Here is an 18,092-nt window from a genome sequence, read left to right as displayed (position 1 = left end):
AAATCCACACAGCTCCTGGAGGAAGATGCTTTTTTCTCATTCCCATTAAGCAAAGAACTCCAAAACTGCTTTCTCTCATCTGGCAAGGACGGCTTCCCATCTTGCCTCAGTATTATGTCAACTCCGACTCCACATCACAGTTTGGTCAAATAACTATTTTCCTTTTGAGAAAAAAACTTGGCTTGCTACTGGGCCATGAAAGAAACTGAATGCCTTATGAAGAAACTCAGATTACCATGTAGTCTAGAGCTGCCCATTTGAGCCTAATGTTATTTTGGTCCATCAAGCCACCAAGTCAGGTCACCAAAAGACCCAGTTACACTGGAGACGCTCCGTATTCAAGAGGAGAGGTTAGCTAGCACCATGAATGTAAGTCAGCTTCTTTCCCCAGCTAGTCCACTGCTTATTCAGTGGGTTCATGGACACAGTGACCATGTAGGCAGAGACTTAGCCTTGTTTTAAGCAACTTAGACTTCCCCTTCCACGGTTGACCTGGCTTCTTTCCAGCATCACTAACCAAACGAGTCTTGCAAAAGGCACCAAATTCAGAGGTGGTCCTACACAGACACCTGGAAGCAGATTATTATATAGACTTCTTTCATCACGGAGGGGGATCCGTGATTTGTCCTCACTGAAAGAGACAATGCTTCTGAACTTGGACTTCTTTTCCCACCATGCCTATGCTATCATGCTCAGACTTTCTGAATGGCATGTTCATCATCATGGTATTCCACACAATATTGCTTCTAAGAACCTCACTTTGCACCAAAAGAAGAAATAAGGTGGGCTAATTTCTGTCCCTTAGAAGCAGCTGGGCTTAAAGAATAATGGAATGACAGTTATAGACTTGGTGATATTGCATGCTGGAAGACACGCCTGCAAGGACAATATGACTGTCCTGCACACATAGGATACCTTCTGATCTCAAGGCCAATATATGGTGTTTCTCCTGCCAGGATACGTGGGTACAGGATCCAAGGGGATGGCATCTCTAATATGTCAAATGACCCACTTGCAAAGTTTTTGTTTCTGTTCCCTTCTCCTTTGGGCTTTGTGAGTTTGAAGGTCATAGCGACTGAGGAGGAAGTCTTCTCCCAGGGGACTCCAGCATAGCTCCCTTGAGATCGAAATGGAGATACTGGCTATTCCAGACTCTTCATGCCAGGGGCTGAAATTGCATGAAAGGTCACTTTTACTGTTGGCTGTGATGATAGTGACACTCAAGGGGATGTAAGATTGCCATCACACAATGGGCAAAAGGAGGCCCATAGAAGCTAGCCTTGCTGGTGTCTCTTACTGTGGGATGTCCAATGGGAAATAACTTTTTGTTAAAAAAAATTAACATACTCAGGGTGCCTGGGTGGCTCAGTCGGTTAAGTGTTTGGCTCTTGATTTTGGCTCAGGTCATGATCTCATGGTTCGTGGGTTTGAGCCCTGTGTTAGGCTCTGTGCTGACAACTCAGAGCCTGGAGCCTGCTCTGGATTCTTTGTTTCCCTCTCTGTCTCTGCCCCTCCCCCACTCATTCTCTCTCTCTCTCTCTCTCTCTCTCTCTCTCTCTTTCTCTCTCTCAAATAAATTAAAAAAAAACCTTAAAATAAAAATTAACATACTCAGATCCCTCAGACATGAGGGTTATCTCCGGATTAGCTGAGATGCTTGATAAAGAGAAATGGAGATTTTGTAATATGCATTGAAGAGAGGAGTCATAAATTGGTATCGTTTTATGACTTATAGCTTTGTGACGAGTTGCAAAAATAATGAACTCTAACTTCTACTTATATTTTCTTCCTTGCTGTGCCTTATGTGTGTTTATATCTATTTTAACTAATTGCCTTGTATTTTTATTTCTCTTCTGTTTATATAAGATAAATTAGGACTAGACAACTTAATCTAGATCAGAATATTGAGATGGGCAGTGGCAGAATGAAAGGAAGAATGACTGTCCCCCACAGGTGCTGGACTCCAAGCTGGACCCAGGAAATGGCCTTTCAGTGTGACCCCTTGGTGAGGAGGAGTGAAGGTATTTTTCAAGTGTACAGGCATGTTGCATTCTTTTAAAAAAAATTTTTTTTAATATTTATTTATTATTGAGAGAGGGAGAGAGGGAGAGAGACAGAGCGACAGAGCAGGAGTGGGAGAGGGGCAAAGAGAGAGGGAGACACAGAATCTGAAGCAGGCTCCAGGCTCTGAGCTGTCAGCACAGAGCCCGATGTGGGGCTTGAACCCAGGAACTGTGAGATCATGACCTGAGCTGAAATCGGACACTTAAAGGACTGAGCCACCCAGGTGCCCCAGGCATGTTGCATTCTATTAAGTGCAAGTATTTTTATTTTACATAGTTTTTATTTTCAAAAGGGTTAAGAATAGTGAGAAGCACATTTGATGCTGGTAGAGACTGCTAATTCCTCCCCAAATCCATTCTCCTCTTCATCCATAATCACAGAACCTTGACTTCTAGCTGTGCATGTTGCCATATGGAATAAAAACTACATTTCCCAATCTCTCTTGCAGTTGCCTCTTTAAGGTAACTAAGTTTTAACAATGAGGGGAAAGCGGATGCATTCTGTGGTATTTCTGGGAAGGCTCCATAAACAGGAAAGGACAAGGGCCCTCTAGTTCTCCCCTGTTCTTCCTAAGGCCAGCCTGGGAGGTGGATGCAATGGTTGGAGAGCTGGCAGCCATATTGGGTCCTAAGGTAGTCTTGTGACTAGAGGTCTCACATGGTGAAAGAGAAATATCAGAGCCTGGGCCTCTGATGACAAACTATATTCTTTCAGTATAATAAGGTAATAACAGATATTTTTTTAATCTCCAGGCAAACACAGGGAAGACATTGATAAACAAGGCATCATTTCTAGCTGAAGGAAACTTACAGACAACTGGGGTGACTGACAAATTGTGCAAGGTTGCTCTGTAATCACACAGGTGGTGCATTAAATCTAATCCTGAGCAGATAGTGGGTGGCATAGTCTGGGGAGACTTTCAGGAGGAAGTAACCTCCTTATACATGAATAGGATTTGGCTAGTTGTTGGAGGAAAGGGTGGAAAGAGTTTTCTAGGTGTAGGGGAGTTAAAAGTTGTTTAACACTCTGTAACACCTGTTAGAGAGACAAGTCAGGGAGGTACGCTTGGGTAGGGGTGTGGACTTTATCCTCAGATCGGTGAGGGACAAGTGAATATTATTAAGCCTGGGAGCAACATGGTCAGACTTACTCTTCAGAGAGCTCACTCCAGTTGCTCTGTGCAGAAGGGATTGAGGGGAACAAGATGACAGGTGGGGGATTATTTCCTCTCTACTTATTTTTTATTTTAGAGAGAGAGAGCATGAGCACGTGAGCAGGGGAGAGGGGCAGAGGGGAAGAGAGAGAGGGAGAATCTTAAGCAAATTCAACGCTCAGTTCAGAGCCTGAGGTGGGGCTTGATCCCACAACCCTGGGATCCCGAACTGAGCAGAAATCAAGAGTCTAGATGCTCGACCTACTGAGCCACCCAGGCACCGCGGTATTTCCTCTTCAAATGGCGATGAGAAGGGAAAGTTGGAGAAGCTGGAACAGGAGCCTGACGCACCTGGAATATATCGGGAAAGTGTAAACACTAATTTGAAGGAAAAACAGGGCTGGATCCAGGCTCCGCGGGGCCAGTTTTAGAAAAACCCACAATTTCGCTTGAAGTTGACTCTACAGATGAGAAAAGGGAGTCACAAGAAATTACTGGAGCCTTGGAGATTCGGGCCTCTTTCTTCTGTTTACCCGAACTGCTTGTCTGGAGTGCTTCCAGGGGTCAGCCTGGCCTCCCCTCTCTGTCCCCAGCACTCCACGACTGCCGGCATCCCGGGGTAACCTGGAGAGATGGCCTGGGGTGTAAACTAAGTCAAGTTTCCTGGGAGCATCGATCCTCTCTGGCGCCGCAAATGAGGGGTCTGGGGGTCTGGCGGACAGAACACCCCGCTGGCTGGACTGGAACGTGAGGCAGCACACCCAGGGCAGTCACGCTTCACTCCTGAGTCCTGTGGCCTCCGTGGCGCTGACCCAGCCTCCCCCCGCCCACGCTCCTCCTGTCCTAACTGCGCCGTTGGGAGGCGAGGGGCGCTGTGAGGGGCGCAGTGTATGCATCTCCGGGAGAAAAATGCCCCGGTTACCAGGTTACCGGGACCAGGCAGCAGCCACAGAACCATTCCCTTCCTCACTCGCGGTATACGTGACCTCAAAAACACAAACTTTATCTTGGGCATTTTCTGGATTTAGAAATAAATGTCACCCCCAGCCTGAGATTTCCAAGGAAAAGCGCCACCACTTCATAGCCGGAGTCGTACAGTTATATATTTTAATTTAAAAAAAAGACTGAGTTTGTTGTTTTGAAATAAAAGAATTAACTTGTGCGAAACAAATAATCATCAGCAGGTAGCGGGAGGCAGTGAGAAGCACCAACCGAGGGCAGGCGGTTGGTGGGGGGGCTTCGGGTGCTGGACGGAGCGGGGGAGGGGAGCGGGGTGGCGTGCCGTGCCGCAGGCAGAGCCTAGAGTCCGCCTGGCGGCGGTGCGGAGTGGAGACCCAGTGGCGGAAGGCAGTGCGGTGCTGGGGCGCGCGGCGCGGTGTCTGGCCGGGGGCTCTGCGGTGCTGGGGCGCGCCGTGCGGTGTCTGGCGGTGCGGGACCAGGGGACGGGTGCGCTGCTGGGGCGCGCGGGCGCGGTGTCTGGCCGGGAGGGCTGTGCGGTGCTGGGGCGCGCGGAGCCCGGCGGGGCAGGGGGCGGTACGGTGATGGGGCGCCCCACACAGTATCCTGCGGCTGGAGGTGCGGTGCTGGGGCGCGCGGCGCGGCGTCTGGCGGGGGCGGGCAGGGGGCGGTGCGGTGCTGGGGCGCGCGGCGCGTTATCTGGCGGGGGCGGGACAGGGGGCTGTGCGGTGCTGGGGCGCGCGGCGCGGTGTCTGGCGGGGGCGGGGCAGGAGGCGGTGCGGTGATGGGGCGCGCGCCGTCTGGCGGGGGCGGGCAGGGGGCGGTGCGGCGCTGGGGCGCGCGGCGCGGTGTCTGGCGGGGGCGGGGCAGGAGGCGGTGCGGTGCTGGGGCGCGCGGCGCGGCGTCTGGCGGGGGCGGGACAGGGGGCGGTGCGGTGCCGGGGCGCGTCGCGCGGAGCCGGGGGGCGGGGCAGAGTAGTGGCGCGGTGTCTGGAGGGGGGCGGGGCGGCGCCGGGGACGCGCAGTGCGGGGGGCGGGGCGGGGCCACGCGGGGCGAGAGGGCGTGTGGCTCGGGGCCGCGGGGTGGGCGCCCGCGGGCGCGCGGGGCGGCGCAGGGGCGCGCGGGGGCGGCGGGCGCGGCGCTGCCAATCGCAGACAAAGGCCGCCCCAGTGAATCATGTGGTGCCGGGGGAGGAAGTGCGGCTTGTTTTCTTTCCTCCAGTCGCCGGGCTCCGGGCGGAGCGCGATGCTCGGAGACCCCCGCGGGGGCGGCGGCGGCGGCGAGCCCCGATGAGGCCCGAGCGCCCCCGGCCCCGCTGCAGCGCCCCCGGCCCGATGGAGGCTCCGCCGTGGGACCCTCTCCGCAACGACTCGCTGCCGCCCACGCTGACCCCGGCCGTGCCCCCCTACGTGAAGCTCGGCCTCACCATCGTCTACACCGTGTTCTACTCGCTGCTCTTCGTGTTCATCTACGTCCAGCTCTGGCTGGTGCTGCGCTACCGCCACAAGCGGCTTAGCTACCAGAGCGTCTTCCTCTTCCTCTGCCTCTTCTGGGCCTCCCTGCGGACGGTCCTCTTCTCCTTCTACTTCAAAGATTTCGTGGCGGCCAATGCGCTCAGCCCCTTCGTCTTCTGGCTGCTCTACTGCTTTCCCGTGTGCCTCCAGTTCTTCACCCTCACGCTGATGAACTTGTATTTCACGCAGGTGAGTCGCGGAACGCAGCGCCGCGAGCGGGAGGCACCTGGGCGGGCGCTCACCTGGCAGGTGGCTCCCCGCCCTGCTCGGCGCCAGATGCCGGGGCGACGGCTGCCAGGGGGCGGTCACAGAGCCCCAGGGCTGACAGTGTGTGGGAAAAGGCACTGGGCTGGGGTCACCCGAGCCCTGTCCTACCTGCAGGCCATTCTCTCAGGTATCGCCCTCCTATTCCCAAAAAAAGGCGAAAGGAAGTCAGGGCCGGAGGCCACCACGTCTGTCTCTGCCCTTGGCTCAACATGGTCCAGTGGGTGTCGGGCCCTCACTGTCCGGACACAGCCGCATCTTCCCTCACACACACATCAGGGTCGGTACCGTGGGAAGCGTGTCCGCCAGGAAGACTTGAACTGTAGAATTTCTCCTCCATCCCGTCATCCCAGGGCACCTAACTCTGAGCCTGGAAAGGTCATCCGCATGTTGGCCTCCAGATTTGGGCCAGACGCCGATTTTTTTTTTCTTTTCTTTTTTTTTTTTCTTTTGAGTGATGGCGGGGTGGGATTGTGCCGTTTCGGGTAAGATGTTTTTCATCTCCAGCTTAGGAGCCCTCTTGAATGAACTAGAGTTTACTAATTCATTTCACAGGGTTGCTAAACAGCAGTCTGGGGTTACACCCAGCTCCCCAGCTGCTGCGGCAGGAGGTCGGGCTTGCTGTCTGAGCCGGTCTGAGAGGCCCCCAAGAAAAAGCCATAAAGTTTACTGGGTTTCTTTTACGGGCACAGAGGAACCAGTTTATGAGGCATGTTGTTAATAAGCTAATGGGAGACCATGTGAATCGACTTGGCTGCTGTGACGGCTGCCTTGAGAAAAGGACAGCTATTGTAAAGTGCTGTGCAAATACCGTGTAAAGAATTGCATAAAGGTTTAGTAGCACAATGCCATCACCATCATCTCTGATTCTCATTAGCTTTCCAAGCACTAAAGCATGCATTTTCACTAGGACTCTGCCCATGTCACCTGTTGATTTAAGAGCTCTCTCATGGGCAGAGGCTTTGTGCAAGCAGGCATTACATTCCTTTTCACAGCGTCCCTGTTTCTCTAAAGAAAATGCCCTTGCTTAAAAAAAAGAAAGGCCAGAAAAGGTAGAAGCAGCCCATGACTGGAAATCTGGTGGAAATACGTTCTGACTGCAAAATAGCACATGTACCATTTAGTAGCTGTTATAACCTTATAAAAATGGATCCACACTTGAAGTCTGCTGATATGTTCTATGTAGCACCCTGTTTTCCAGTCCACAAGTGGTGGGTTTTATCTCTCCAGCTACTACTTTTAAGCTCCCAAACTGGTTGAGGCAGTCAGCTACATTGCAGACTACTCCAGCTTTTTAGTGGGATCAGAAAGAGATAGTTCCTGCAAGATACAAAAGTCAGATGGGTTGATGTTACTTCCAGCACTGTGACAGCGATCGTGTTTTGTACTGAGATCGTTTGTGCCCCTTTTTGAAGAAAAAAAAAAGAAAAGGGAAACGTAGGGCAGTGCCATAGCTCTCTGCTAATCACATGCAAATCCTCCGCTCGGCTGGATTAGGGCCAGGGCCACAGTTTCTGCACCATCTGCTGGTTGGCAAGTAAATGCTGAGTGAGGGAAAGAGTGACCAGGCAGACAGAGCTGCTCAGGCCAAGAGGCTTCAAGCTCTGGCCTCTTTATATCTTCCCAGTCTTTTTTTTCCCTTTATATATCCAGGGTGGCTGGCGGAGGAAGGTGGTGCCTCCGTGCTGGCATCCGAGACCCTGCAGAGCCATCCCTTGGCTTCCTGACAAATGCTCTGATATTTCTGGGGAGTTCTAAAGGGAGTCACCCTTTGGGGCTCAGCTCGGCGCCCAGCTCTGACGTCACTCTCTTCCTCTTCCCTCCCGTGTACCTTCTCTTATTTAAAAAAAATTTTTTTATGTTTATTTATTTTTGAGAGAGAGAGAGACAGAGAGAGACAGAGCATGAGCATGAGCATGGGAGGGGCAGAGAGAGAGGGAGACACAGAATCCGAAGCAGGCTCCAGAGCTGTCAGCACAAAGCCCGACACGGGGCTCGAACCCATGAACTGTGAGATCACGACTTGAGCTGATGTCTGACGCTTAACTGACTGAGCCCTGCAGGTGCCCCCCTCCTCCATGTGCCTTCTCTTAGACAAGGTTCTCAACCACTGGAATTGCCAGGAGAGAGAGCCTTAAGAATTCCTGCTGCCCGGTCCCATCTCAGAACAAGTACATCATATTTTGGGGGAGGGGTAGCAAGAAATAATTAAGAAGCGCCTACTGTGTGCTAGACACAGTTCTGAGTGGTTTGCCTTATGCTTCACGGCAGTCCTCAGATAGTGTTCCCTTTTTGGGGAAGGTCAGAGAGGTTCAGTGACTCACTCAGGGTCACATGGTCAGTGCACAGAAGAGCCGGGAGACCCACCCACACTTCTGACATCTGAGTGTCAGGCCTGTCCCGTGTGGTACAGTATTTCTGGGAGAACGTAGCCTATTGCGTACGTGACACCTGTTCTGCGAGGGCGAACACCTGGCTGGGGAGACACAAAATGTACTGTGTACCACACAGTTAAGCAATGACTTCAGGGATCTAGGGGAGCGTATGCTTAAGCTTCAGGAGGCTTGAGTGGGAGCCGAGTCCTCAGAGAAGAGGTGGGTTTGGGGCAGTTTGGGAGGCTGCTTGGGAAGGAGAGGGCAGTGGCAGGGGACCGGCGTGGCAGAAGCCTGGGGAGGAACTGGAAGGTGGTTCTGGAGCTGGAGGAAGTTTTTACTGTCGTTGTCATCTGTGTCTGGCCCTGCGCCTGGGGCTCAGTGACGTGTCTGTGGATCCTCCTTGACGACCCGTGAGAAGGATCTTCTCACTCTCTCCTCCGAGGGTCGGAGAGGTGAAGACGCAGCCTGTGCAGCACCCGGTGAGGTGCCCTGACCATCCGAGTGCCGCGGTCCGGTCCCTCAGGGGCTGCACTCTTAAGTCTCTCCCCTTCTGTCTTCGGAATCTGGCTCTTCTGGGACTGGCCCAAGGTGGGGGTGGGGGGGGTGGGGCGTGGACAGGGTTGTCTCAAGTGACTCCCTGCCTGTTCACCTCCAGCTTGTTCGCCTCTGGCTCTGTGGGTAACCCTGCCATGTGGCCATGTGGCCATGTCTACATCGTGGACTTGGTTTTGTCCTGGCCCCCTCTGCCCGCTCTCCTTCCGTCCAATCCTGGCTTTGGGTGGGGCCACACAGGTCATGGGCTGGTGCCCACACGAGGTCTCCTCCCAGGCCCCCACCTGCCCCTTTCCTCTCTTTGCCCGCCTGGGGGCCCCGCCACCCACACAGGTCCCAGGTGGAGGCAGGTGCTGCTCCTGAGTCCCTGGTGTCCTCAGACCTCCATGGCACAGGCTGGCCTCTGGCAGGACTCTCTCCACAACCCGTTTTGTTCTCAGGTCTCCACCTCTTGGGACTGAGCATTCCCAGCGCGGCTCCTGCCCGGGGAGCAGGGTGGCCAGGTCCCCTGCTTCCTGATCCCCCTGAGCAGTTCCCTTGGAGTTTTGTCTCCAGTGAACTGGGGCGACGGTCACATCTTCCACCATGAATGCTGCCCTCCTGCCGGCAGGCTGATTGATGACTCCTTGTCTCCACTCTCTGCCCTGTCATATGGCCTGGAAGGTGGGGAGTCGGCTAGTGGTAGTGATGGTTGTGCCCACTCTGAGCAGGCCCTGTGAAGGGTGTGAACGGCCGGCCCAGATGTCTGGGGCTCTCTTCGGAACACGGAGCACGGAGTACCTTTCGTTTCTGGCTCCGGGCCCCAGCAGCCGTGCCGGCCCCCACCAAGCTCCCCCTCGGCTCCTTGCTGGCTCGGAAGGGGTGGGGCCGAGGCGTGAACCGAGGCCTTTCCTCCAGAGCCTGCTCTTCTAGCACCATTTGCCCTTCCATTTGCCCTTCACATAGAGGTTTCCATCAGAGCAGGACCCTGACACCCGAGGCACGTGGGGCTGAGGTATTGCGGTGCCTCCCACCCCAGCTCCTGGGCCAGGGCAGCCCCTGGGCAGGGCGGGTCTGTCTGCAGACGTGGTGGTGTGGCCGTGGGCTCGGTGATCCCCGGGCAGCTGTGTCTTCCAGCCATTCTCACTGGGAATTACGAGTCTGGACCCCAGACTCTTGGGGGTCCCTGAGTTCGGTTGAGTGGAGGGGGCTCAGCTTCTTGCTGCTACAGCTTTGTCTTGAGCCCGGTGACAGATTCCTGCCATCACAGTAGGGTGGTTTGAGGAAGGAAAAGGAGAGGTGCGCTCTCTCGGTGGGGGGAGATGTGGTGTGATTAATGGATGCTGAGGCAGGAGCCAGGACCGTTGCGCGTCTTACGGGGCAGCTGGAAAGCTGCAAGGGGGGTTTGGGGGGGCGGGGCGCTGAGACTCATGGGAGGTGTCGGAGTCACCGTGGGGACCGGGGCTCATCCTGGGGGTCTGGGGGCCGTGGTGGGTGTCGGAGCACATCGTGGGGGCCCGGGGCTCGTGATGTGCCAGTAAAGGCCTATGAATCAGGAGGCATCACTGGGAATGGAAGGAGCAGGGACTCTGGGCAGAGCTGGGTTCGAATCCTGGCTTCACCCCGAGTGTGGCTCCCGTGGCCGGTTATTGACCTTCCTCCCTGGGGAAGCGGCCACCATGGTGCCCATCCCCCTGGTTGGAGGTCAAAGGAGATACTGTCTGTGCGGCATCTCTCTGCACCTCAGTTAAGGTCCTCTTTCTGCCTCTAGCGGCAGGGACCACACCCCAGTGCTGGCTCTCCTTTTATCACCCCATCGGGTCACCGAAATGACTTTGACCACCGCGTGGCGGCATTTGTGTTTGTAATACGGTCGTGGCGCATGGCCTGGCCTCAGGGAGAGTGTGGAAGAGCCAGGAGCCAGGGAGAGTGGGAGGCTCAGCCGCCCGGCCCTTCATTTTGCAGGTGAGCCGACCGAGGCCAGGAGAATTCTAATGACTTGTCCAGGGTCACCCAGCCTGGCGTGAAGAGCCGGGATGAGACCTAAGACCTGTGAGCCTGTGCTTGGTGCACACACGCCCCCCAACTCAAAATGCATCCCTGTCCTCGGCCCTGCTGACAGGAAGCCAGGAGGCAGCCAGAATCGAGTCCAGGGATCCTCTCTCCCCCCGCCTCCCCCACCAGGAAAAGGGAGGTGTTGATCTTAGGAAGAAACAAGTCTTAGCACATTTAATCGAGAAATATTTACTAAATACCTGTTGTGTGCCAGGCCCTGATCCAGGAGTTGAGCGGGGGGACGCTTGTAGGCTTGTTGGTGATTATGAAGAAGTAAGAAGCTTAGGAACACACAAGGCAAGCCTTTCACAGCCCCCAGGTACCTTATTTCAAAGCTGGGACCCGTCACACCAAGGCAGGGCATATGCTCGGCCTCACCTCTGTGCACTGCACCCATGATCTCCTTGTCCTTGGCACAGGCTCCTTGTGGTCAGTCAGTGGACTAACAGCCTCCAGAGCTGTGTGTGTACCTGTGTGCATGCCTGTGTGTGTGTACATCTGTGTGCATGTCTTTCTGTGTGTACCTGTGTGTGCGTGCCTGTGTGCATGCCTCTGTGTGTGTATGTACCTGCATGTCTTCCTGTGTGTGTGTGTGTGTAAGCGTCTGTGTATATGTCTGTGTATGTGCCTCTACGAGGGCATGGGCACACAGAGCCCAGGACAAGTTTCCTTATTTACCTTGTGTACCGCCCGGCACCAGCCTCTCCCAGGAAGTAGCTTCCCAGCTTTCTAAAAATTTCCCCCAGGAAGAAGGCTTCTAATTCCACAGCCTGGCTTCCAAGATCTCTCCTTGCAGCACAAGCTTTTAATTCTCCCTGCTCCCATTATTACTGCTTTGGTGCCGACCTAAGGTGAACCGTATTTCATTAATGCCCTCGGCGCTCCTGGGAATGGTTAGACTCACACAGTATATGTGAAATCAAACCCCACTGACCACGAAGCCTTGATTTCCCAACAGCAGAGTCCGACCCAAGCGCTGCCGGCTTCATCCGTGTGCACCGAGCCCAGACCTGCGGCTCCTGTCCCCACCGGGAGCTTTGGTCTGGGTCCCACACACCCTGCTACCTACAGGGTTTTGTGGCATCTTTTTCCTCCCTGTCTTTCCCCAGGTCAGATGAGCAGGGCCTGTGGGGTTGGGGGTGGAGGCAGGGAGAGAGCACTGTCCCCAGGTGGGTATCATTCCCGGGGAGGGTGGCGGGTGCCCTCCCCAAGGACAGGGCTTTCATGTGTCCCCCATCTAAATGCCTGAGGCTTCCAGTGCCTGGGAGGGGCTCTTCCTGGAGGTGCTGGGCTGGGCAGTGAGGGCCGGGCTGTCTAGACGACAGACACTGACGGGCTCAAAGGCTGCTCGCCCCCGTGACATCACCCTGAACTTCTTCGGTTTTCGAGAACAACACATCATGTGATCTGGAGCGCTGCTGTCGGCCGTCGGTTCCTGTTCTTGCAGCTCCAGTGAGAGGAGAAGAGGCTCTTCCTGGTTTGTGGGCCTGTCTCAGCCCTGACGTTCCGGCAGGTCGGTTTTCCCGGGACAGAAATAGCCTCAGCAAACAATTTCAGAACATACCTGGCACGTTGGCATTCACGGAGGTTTGCAAAGGCTTGTAAATATTTTACCGTTTATTTATCCTGGGGCTGAAGTGTGGAGTCTGGTAACCAGTGGGGACAGATTGAGGCCGAGTGGTTTTTCTCTACAAGTGGGTTGATTTCCTCAAATTTGTGCGTGGAGGGCCCCGAGGAAGGAAGTGGTGCTGGGTGCGCACGTCAGTGTTTTAGGCCTTTTGAGCTGCATACGGTTTCTGCTGTGTATTCTTTTATTTATATATATATATATATATATATATATATATATATATATATACACACACATACATATATATATATGTGTGTGTGTGTGTGTGTATATATATATATATATATATATATATATGTATCTTTTAAAAGGTAAAAGCTATTCTTAGCTCACAGGCCATACAAAAACAGACCGCGGGCTGCATTTGGTCCTTGGGACGAGGTTAGAACAAATCCAGCATTTACCACCAAGCTCCCGCCCCATCTTTATCTTGTTATTTTTGCTGGGACCCATTGGAAATGGACTCAGATTTTCATATGTCTCATGGTTAGAGAGCATCATTCACTCTCCCCTCCCCTGCCAGGGGCTGGGGAGAGACAGATGAGGGGCCTCGACCGGCTTGATGTCTTGTGACATCATCGGCTCTCTACCCCTTTAATCGCAGGCATACTTGCTAAACGTGATCCACGGAGTAAAATTGCACACATGCAATGGAATCGGCTCCCGGGCTGCACCTGCCTCACGCTGCTCTCCTGGGCTTGCTGTTGGGGGCTGTGTCGTCCATCAGGCATGGTGCACGAACGGTGGTCACAGGGAGAGAAGGGTGCAGAATGTGAACACCACCAGCTCCCCTCCACAACCCCTCCCCCCCACCGTGGCTAGGTGGCTAGGCCCCCGTCAGGGCCGCACTCCTGTCGTGAGGGGACAGCACAAGCACAAAGCTGTGTCCACATACAGCTTTCACACACCTTTGCACCGGAACCCAGAGATTCACTTCATTCATTCAACAAGGTATGTTTTTAAAATTAAGGTGGGGAGCACCCGGGTGGCTCTGTCACTTCAGCGTCTGACTTCAGCTCAGGTCATGATCTCGCAGTTCGTGGGTTCGAGCCCCGCATCGAGCTCTGTGCTGACAGCTTGTAGCCTGGAGCCTGCTTCGGATTCTGTGTCTCCCTCTTTCTCTGCCCCTCCCCCACTCATGCCTCTGTCTCTCAAAAATAAAAGTTAAAAAATAAAATTAAGGTGAACTGCACATAACATACAACTAATTTGTGTTGTGTACTGTTTAGTGGCATTTAGGCCATTCGTGCTATGCAGCTGTCATCTTTCTTTAATTCTAGAATGTTTCCATTACTCCAAACCCATCGGGTAGGCGCTCTCTGGGCAGCCATGGAGTGCCCTCTGTCTCTGTGAGTTGACCTGTTCTGGATATTTCTCATCAGAGGAACCACCCAGCAAGTGCCCTGGTGTGCCTGCTTCTCTCACCGAGCATAATGTTTTCGGGGTTCATCCACATCATAGCTGGTATCATGACATCATTTCTTTCTTTTTTAAAGTTTTTAAATGTCTTTTTATTTTTGAGAGAGAGAGTGAGTGGGGGAGGGACAGAGAATGAGAGGGGGACAGAGGATCTGAAGTGGGCTCAGCGCTGACAGCCGACAGCACGACCTGGGGCTCAAACTCACGACTGCGAGGTCATGACCTGAGCCAAAGTCGGACGCTTAACCGTCGGAGCTATCTAGGTGCCCCACGACATCATTCCTTTTCAAGGCTGGATAATGCTCGGTTGTGGGCGTCTGCCACGGATGGTTACCCTTTCCTCTGTGGATGGACGTTGGGGTTGCCTGGTCTCATGTTTCTGAGCACCTGTTACTCTCTAGATGCCGTGTAGACAAGATTAAGGTCGAACATGGCTCCTGCCTTGAAGGAACTTGGTGTTGAGGGGGAAGCAGACTACCTGACGAACATCTCTCGTGCCATTGGCCGACATTACTTGGTCACAGTCCTCACAGTGGTGACACAAAGTGGGATGTCTCCAACAGAAGGTTGAACCAGTGGCTTTTGTTACCGTTGAAGTGTAGGGCAAATCTTGTTGGCTCCGGTTTGTTCATGGTGGCAGCTTCCTGGGGCCCAGAGCAGTATCGGGACAGAAGGGTGGTACTTGGGGGGGATGGCTGGTTAGCTCCCATTTCTCCCCATGGGGTCATGCCGAACAGATAGAGTCCTTCCTCCCAGGACAGCCCTTCACAGATGTATCCTCCCGGGTCCTGTCCACTTGGGGTGGGACATTCTCAGTTCCTTTCATTGTTTCTGATGGGATGTGGGTTTGTCCCTCCCCATCCTGGTCCCTGTCGGCCCCGCCCCGTGTCCCACGGTGAGTGGTGAGCCGGGGTGGGGGGGGGGCAGCTCCAGGAGCACGAGGCCGCCCTCCCCGTGAGCCGTTTCTCCCTGCCAGACGGCATTGCTTTCTTAGGACAGACGGATGGCGGCTGTCTCCGGGCAGGATGCAGGGAGCATCGTCTCTGCCGTCTTCGTGTGCTCAGGCTGCAGGAACAGAACCGCACCGACTCTGCAGCTTGACAGAAATTTGCTGCTCACGGTTCTGGAGCTGGGAGTCTGAGATCAGGGCGTCGCTGTGGCCGGGCTGTGGCGAGAGCCGCTTTCTGGTTGCAGATGGTGACTCCTCTGAGTCCTCACCTGGCGGAGAGCAGAGAGAGCTCTCTGGGGTCCGCTGAAGGAGGACCCTGCTGACACCATCACATTGAGGGGCAGGACTTCAGCACGTGAATTTGGGGGAACGCAAGTTGTCAGTCAGTAGCAGGTACCGCACTGCCCCCAGCAAGGGCCAGAGTTCCCAGGAAATGTCAGGATCCTCCTCATTTCTGAGGCAGAAGGTTGTTCTGTGGGGGGAACCCCCGAGGCATTTTCACCGCTAACCTATTCTGTAGCTCTGCGTACCTTCCTGCAAGGATCCGTGGCGTAGTGAGACGTGGTGCACTGGAGGGGCGCGGGGACCTGCCTTCTTGGAGCCTTTGGGCCTGGCCGGCCGGTAACCCCCGGCTGAGCTTCCCGTGCTGGACAGAGTGGCCTCCGTGCTGCTGAGGTGTTACTTATTTCAGCACATCCAGAACAATTACAGGCAGGGCCTTGACTGGCAAATCGGGAATGGCCTCTGTTGCCAGGGGAGTGGTTCAGAAACCTAGTAACGATAATGGCGCCTTATGTGGCCAAGGTCATTCCTATACATGAGGCTGAAGAGAGAGAATCCTGCCAGGGAGGCCGATCCGCATTGTCAGTCCCCGCCTGTCCCACAGGGAGGGAGGCCGCCTCTCCCTGTGGCCTCTGCCCAGCGGCCTTGGCAGGCCAGGGTGGGTCTCTGCTGCTGGGGGCCGTGGGACCCACCTCCTTCCTCCCCTGCAGGTGGGGCACATGTGCACCTGGACGCAAGGCCGCAGCAGTCACGGTGGGCTTCCCGGGGCGGAGGACGCAGGCTGCCCTCCAGAAAGGCACTTCATGTTCCAGAGTTTCTTTTCTTTCTTTCTTTCTTTCTTTCTGTTTTAACGTTTTACTTATTTTAGAGAGGACGGGGAGGGGCGGAGAGGGAGGGAGACACAGAATCCAAAGCAGGCTGTAGGCCCTAAGCTGTCAGCAGAGAGCCCGACGTGGGGCTCGAACCCACGAACCGTGAGATCGTGACCTGAGCCAAAGTCGGTGGCTTAACTGACTGAGCCACCCAGGCGCCAAGTCCTAGAGTTTTAAAGGTAGAAGGCACCTTCGTGGATGTTGGGACTTTGTCTCACTGATAGACGCGGAAGGTAAAGAGGGGTCCTCGGGGCTGAGCAAAGCAGGTTCACGGCCATCTGGCCAGCTGCGCCCCTGAATCCAGATACTCAGGTGACAGACGACAAGGAGAGGCGGTAAAACTGAGGGCCAGGGTTCGGTGCGTCGTCAGGGGAGGGCGTCCGGACAGAGGTGCACGCTCCCGGGCACCGCTGCCCCTCCTGGGCTGCCTGCCAGCCTGCCTTAATCAGTGTGGGGCCCGGAGCCTTCTGGAGCGGCCTGGCCGGTGTGGGCACTGTCAGGTGGAAGCGAGGTTGTGTTGACGAAGGACAGGGAGGGGTAGAGACGGAGCAGACTCGGCCTGACCAGTGGGAAGTGCAAACAGGAGAGGAAGGGAGGAGGCAGGTAGAGACGGTGAGGCCTTTCCCCGAGCCGTTCAGAGGAGGGCCGAGTGTCGGGGGCAGTTTAGGTGTGAGGCCCGGCTCCTGCCGCACAGAGCTCCTAGTCGGGCTGCGGGGGTAACACAGACACGCACGTGCATGCACGCGCAGGCGCCCGGAAAGGCATCTGTGGCTCTGGGTCCGCTGGACAGGACAGGACAGGACAGCACAGCAGACTCTCAGGGGACCGACCCACTGTCGGTACTTGCAGGGAGTTCTGGGCTTTACAGACGTGCAGACGGGGAGGCAGCATCACTGTCGGTCCTGAGATCACGTAGGAAAGAAGCTTGCCTGGTGCTGGGGGCTCCCGTGTTCCTCAGGTCAGCGTGAGGCTGGGCAGGACTCACTCCTGGGGCCGTGAGCTTGCCAAGTTCAAAAGCAGGCGTTGGGGAGGTGGAGACCTGACCCTGGCCCCCCGTCACCTCCCTGCGGGTCCCTCACAACCTGGCCAGCCCAGGACCCAGACGGAGCACACCTTGCCTCCAGGCTACCGCACCCCAGAATTATAAGGCACGAACAGCATACACCTTTTTCTTTCATGGGGTTCTGTGGCTTTAAAGACACAGACAGCGGGACGCCTGGGTGGCCCAGTCAGTTAAGCGTCCGACTTCGGCACAGTTGTGATTTCGTGGTTCGTGAGTGCAAGCCCTGCATCGGGCTCTGCGCTGATAGCACAGAGCTTGGAACTCTTTTGGATTCTGTGTCTCCCTCTCTCTGCCCCTCCCCTGCTGGCACTGGGTCTCTCTCTCTCTGTCTCTCAAAAATAAACGTTAAAAAAATTAAAAATTAAAAAAAAAAATAAAGACACGGACAGTCTCTGCAAAGATAGAGACACCGTGCTTGCCCTTGTTTTCATAGAGAGCAGACCTGAACAGCTGATCTCCCTAGAGCTGTCTTTTGCTCATCTCCAGGATTGCCACAGAAAGGGAGAAATCCCACATTTGGGTCTCAGGGACTTTGTCCTGTCACCCTGCTCTGGTGAATGAGGGTGCTCGGCATGGGGAAACACTGAGGCAGCTGACTAATGACTGTCACCTGGGGAGAACAGGCCCCCGGGTTTGCATAATTTCCCCAATATGTCAGGAAGTGGGCACCACAGAGGGACCTTAATAAGAGCAAAGAGCGAATGTGTCATGGTTCCTAATCTTTTCGAGTGTGAAAGTTCCTTTTATGGTCAAGAAAGCCTCTGTGGTCACAGTTTAGAAGTTGTGCATTTAGAATCGTGGCTTGAGAACATAACACAAGGACTAACAATAGTAACAGCAGCAGGGGGTAGCAAACACACAGTGTCTGCAGGGTGGCCACGGTTGTCTAAGTGCTGTGTGTGTGTGTGTTAATCCACCTAACCGTCACAGAAACCTATGAGGTGGGCACTGTTATTAATTTCAT

The 18,092-nt window shown here is 54.7% G+C and overlaps 1 protein-coding gene across 2 annotated transcripts in view; it reads left to right on the top strand.

Moving 5' to 3' along the window:
* The first annotated feature begins 5,291 nt into the window (after positions 1-5,291).
* The window catches only part of GPR137B (G protein-coupled receptor 137B), a 49,426-nt gene continuing 36,625 nt past the window's right edge, over positions 5,292-18,092 (top strand). The window contains exon 1 of one of the 2 annotated variants that reach the window (XM_042959815.1): positions 5,292-5,877. In XM_042959815.1, coding sequence (XP_042815749.1) covers positions 5,464-5,877 — 414 coding nt within the window. In that variant the 5' untranslated portion in view covers positions 5,292-5,463. The remainder of the gene's footprint in view (positions 5,878-18,092) is intronic. The other variant, XM_015539231.2, reaches the window with a different exon arrangement.

Source organism: Panthera tigris, chromosome D2 (genome assembly GCF_018350195.1).
Source record: "Panthera tigris isolate Pti1 chromosome D2, P.tigris_Pti1_mat1.1, whole genome shotgun sequence".
NCBI lineage: Eukaryota > Metazoa > Chordata > Mammalia > Carnivora > Felidae > Panthera > Panthera tigris.
This window is presented reverse-complemented; position numbering and strand designations above follow the sequence as displayed.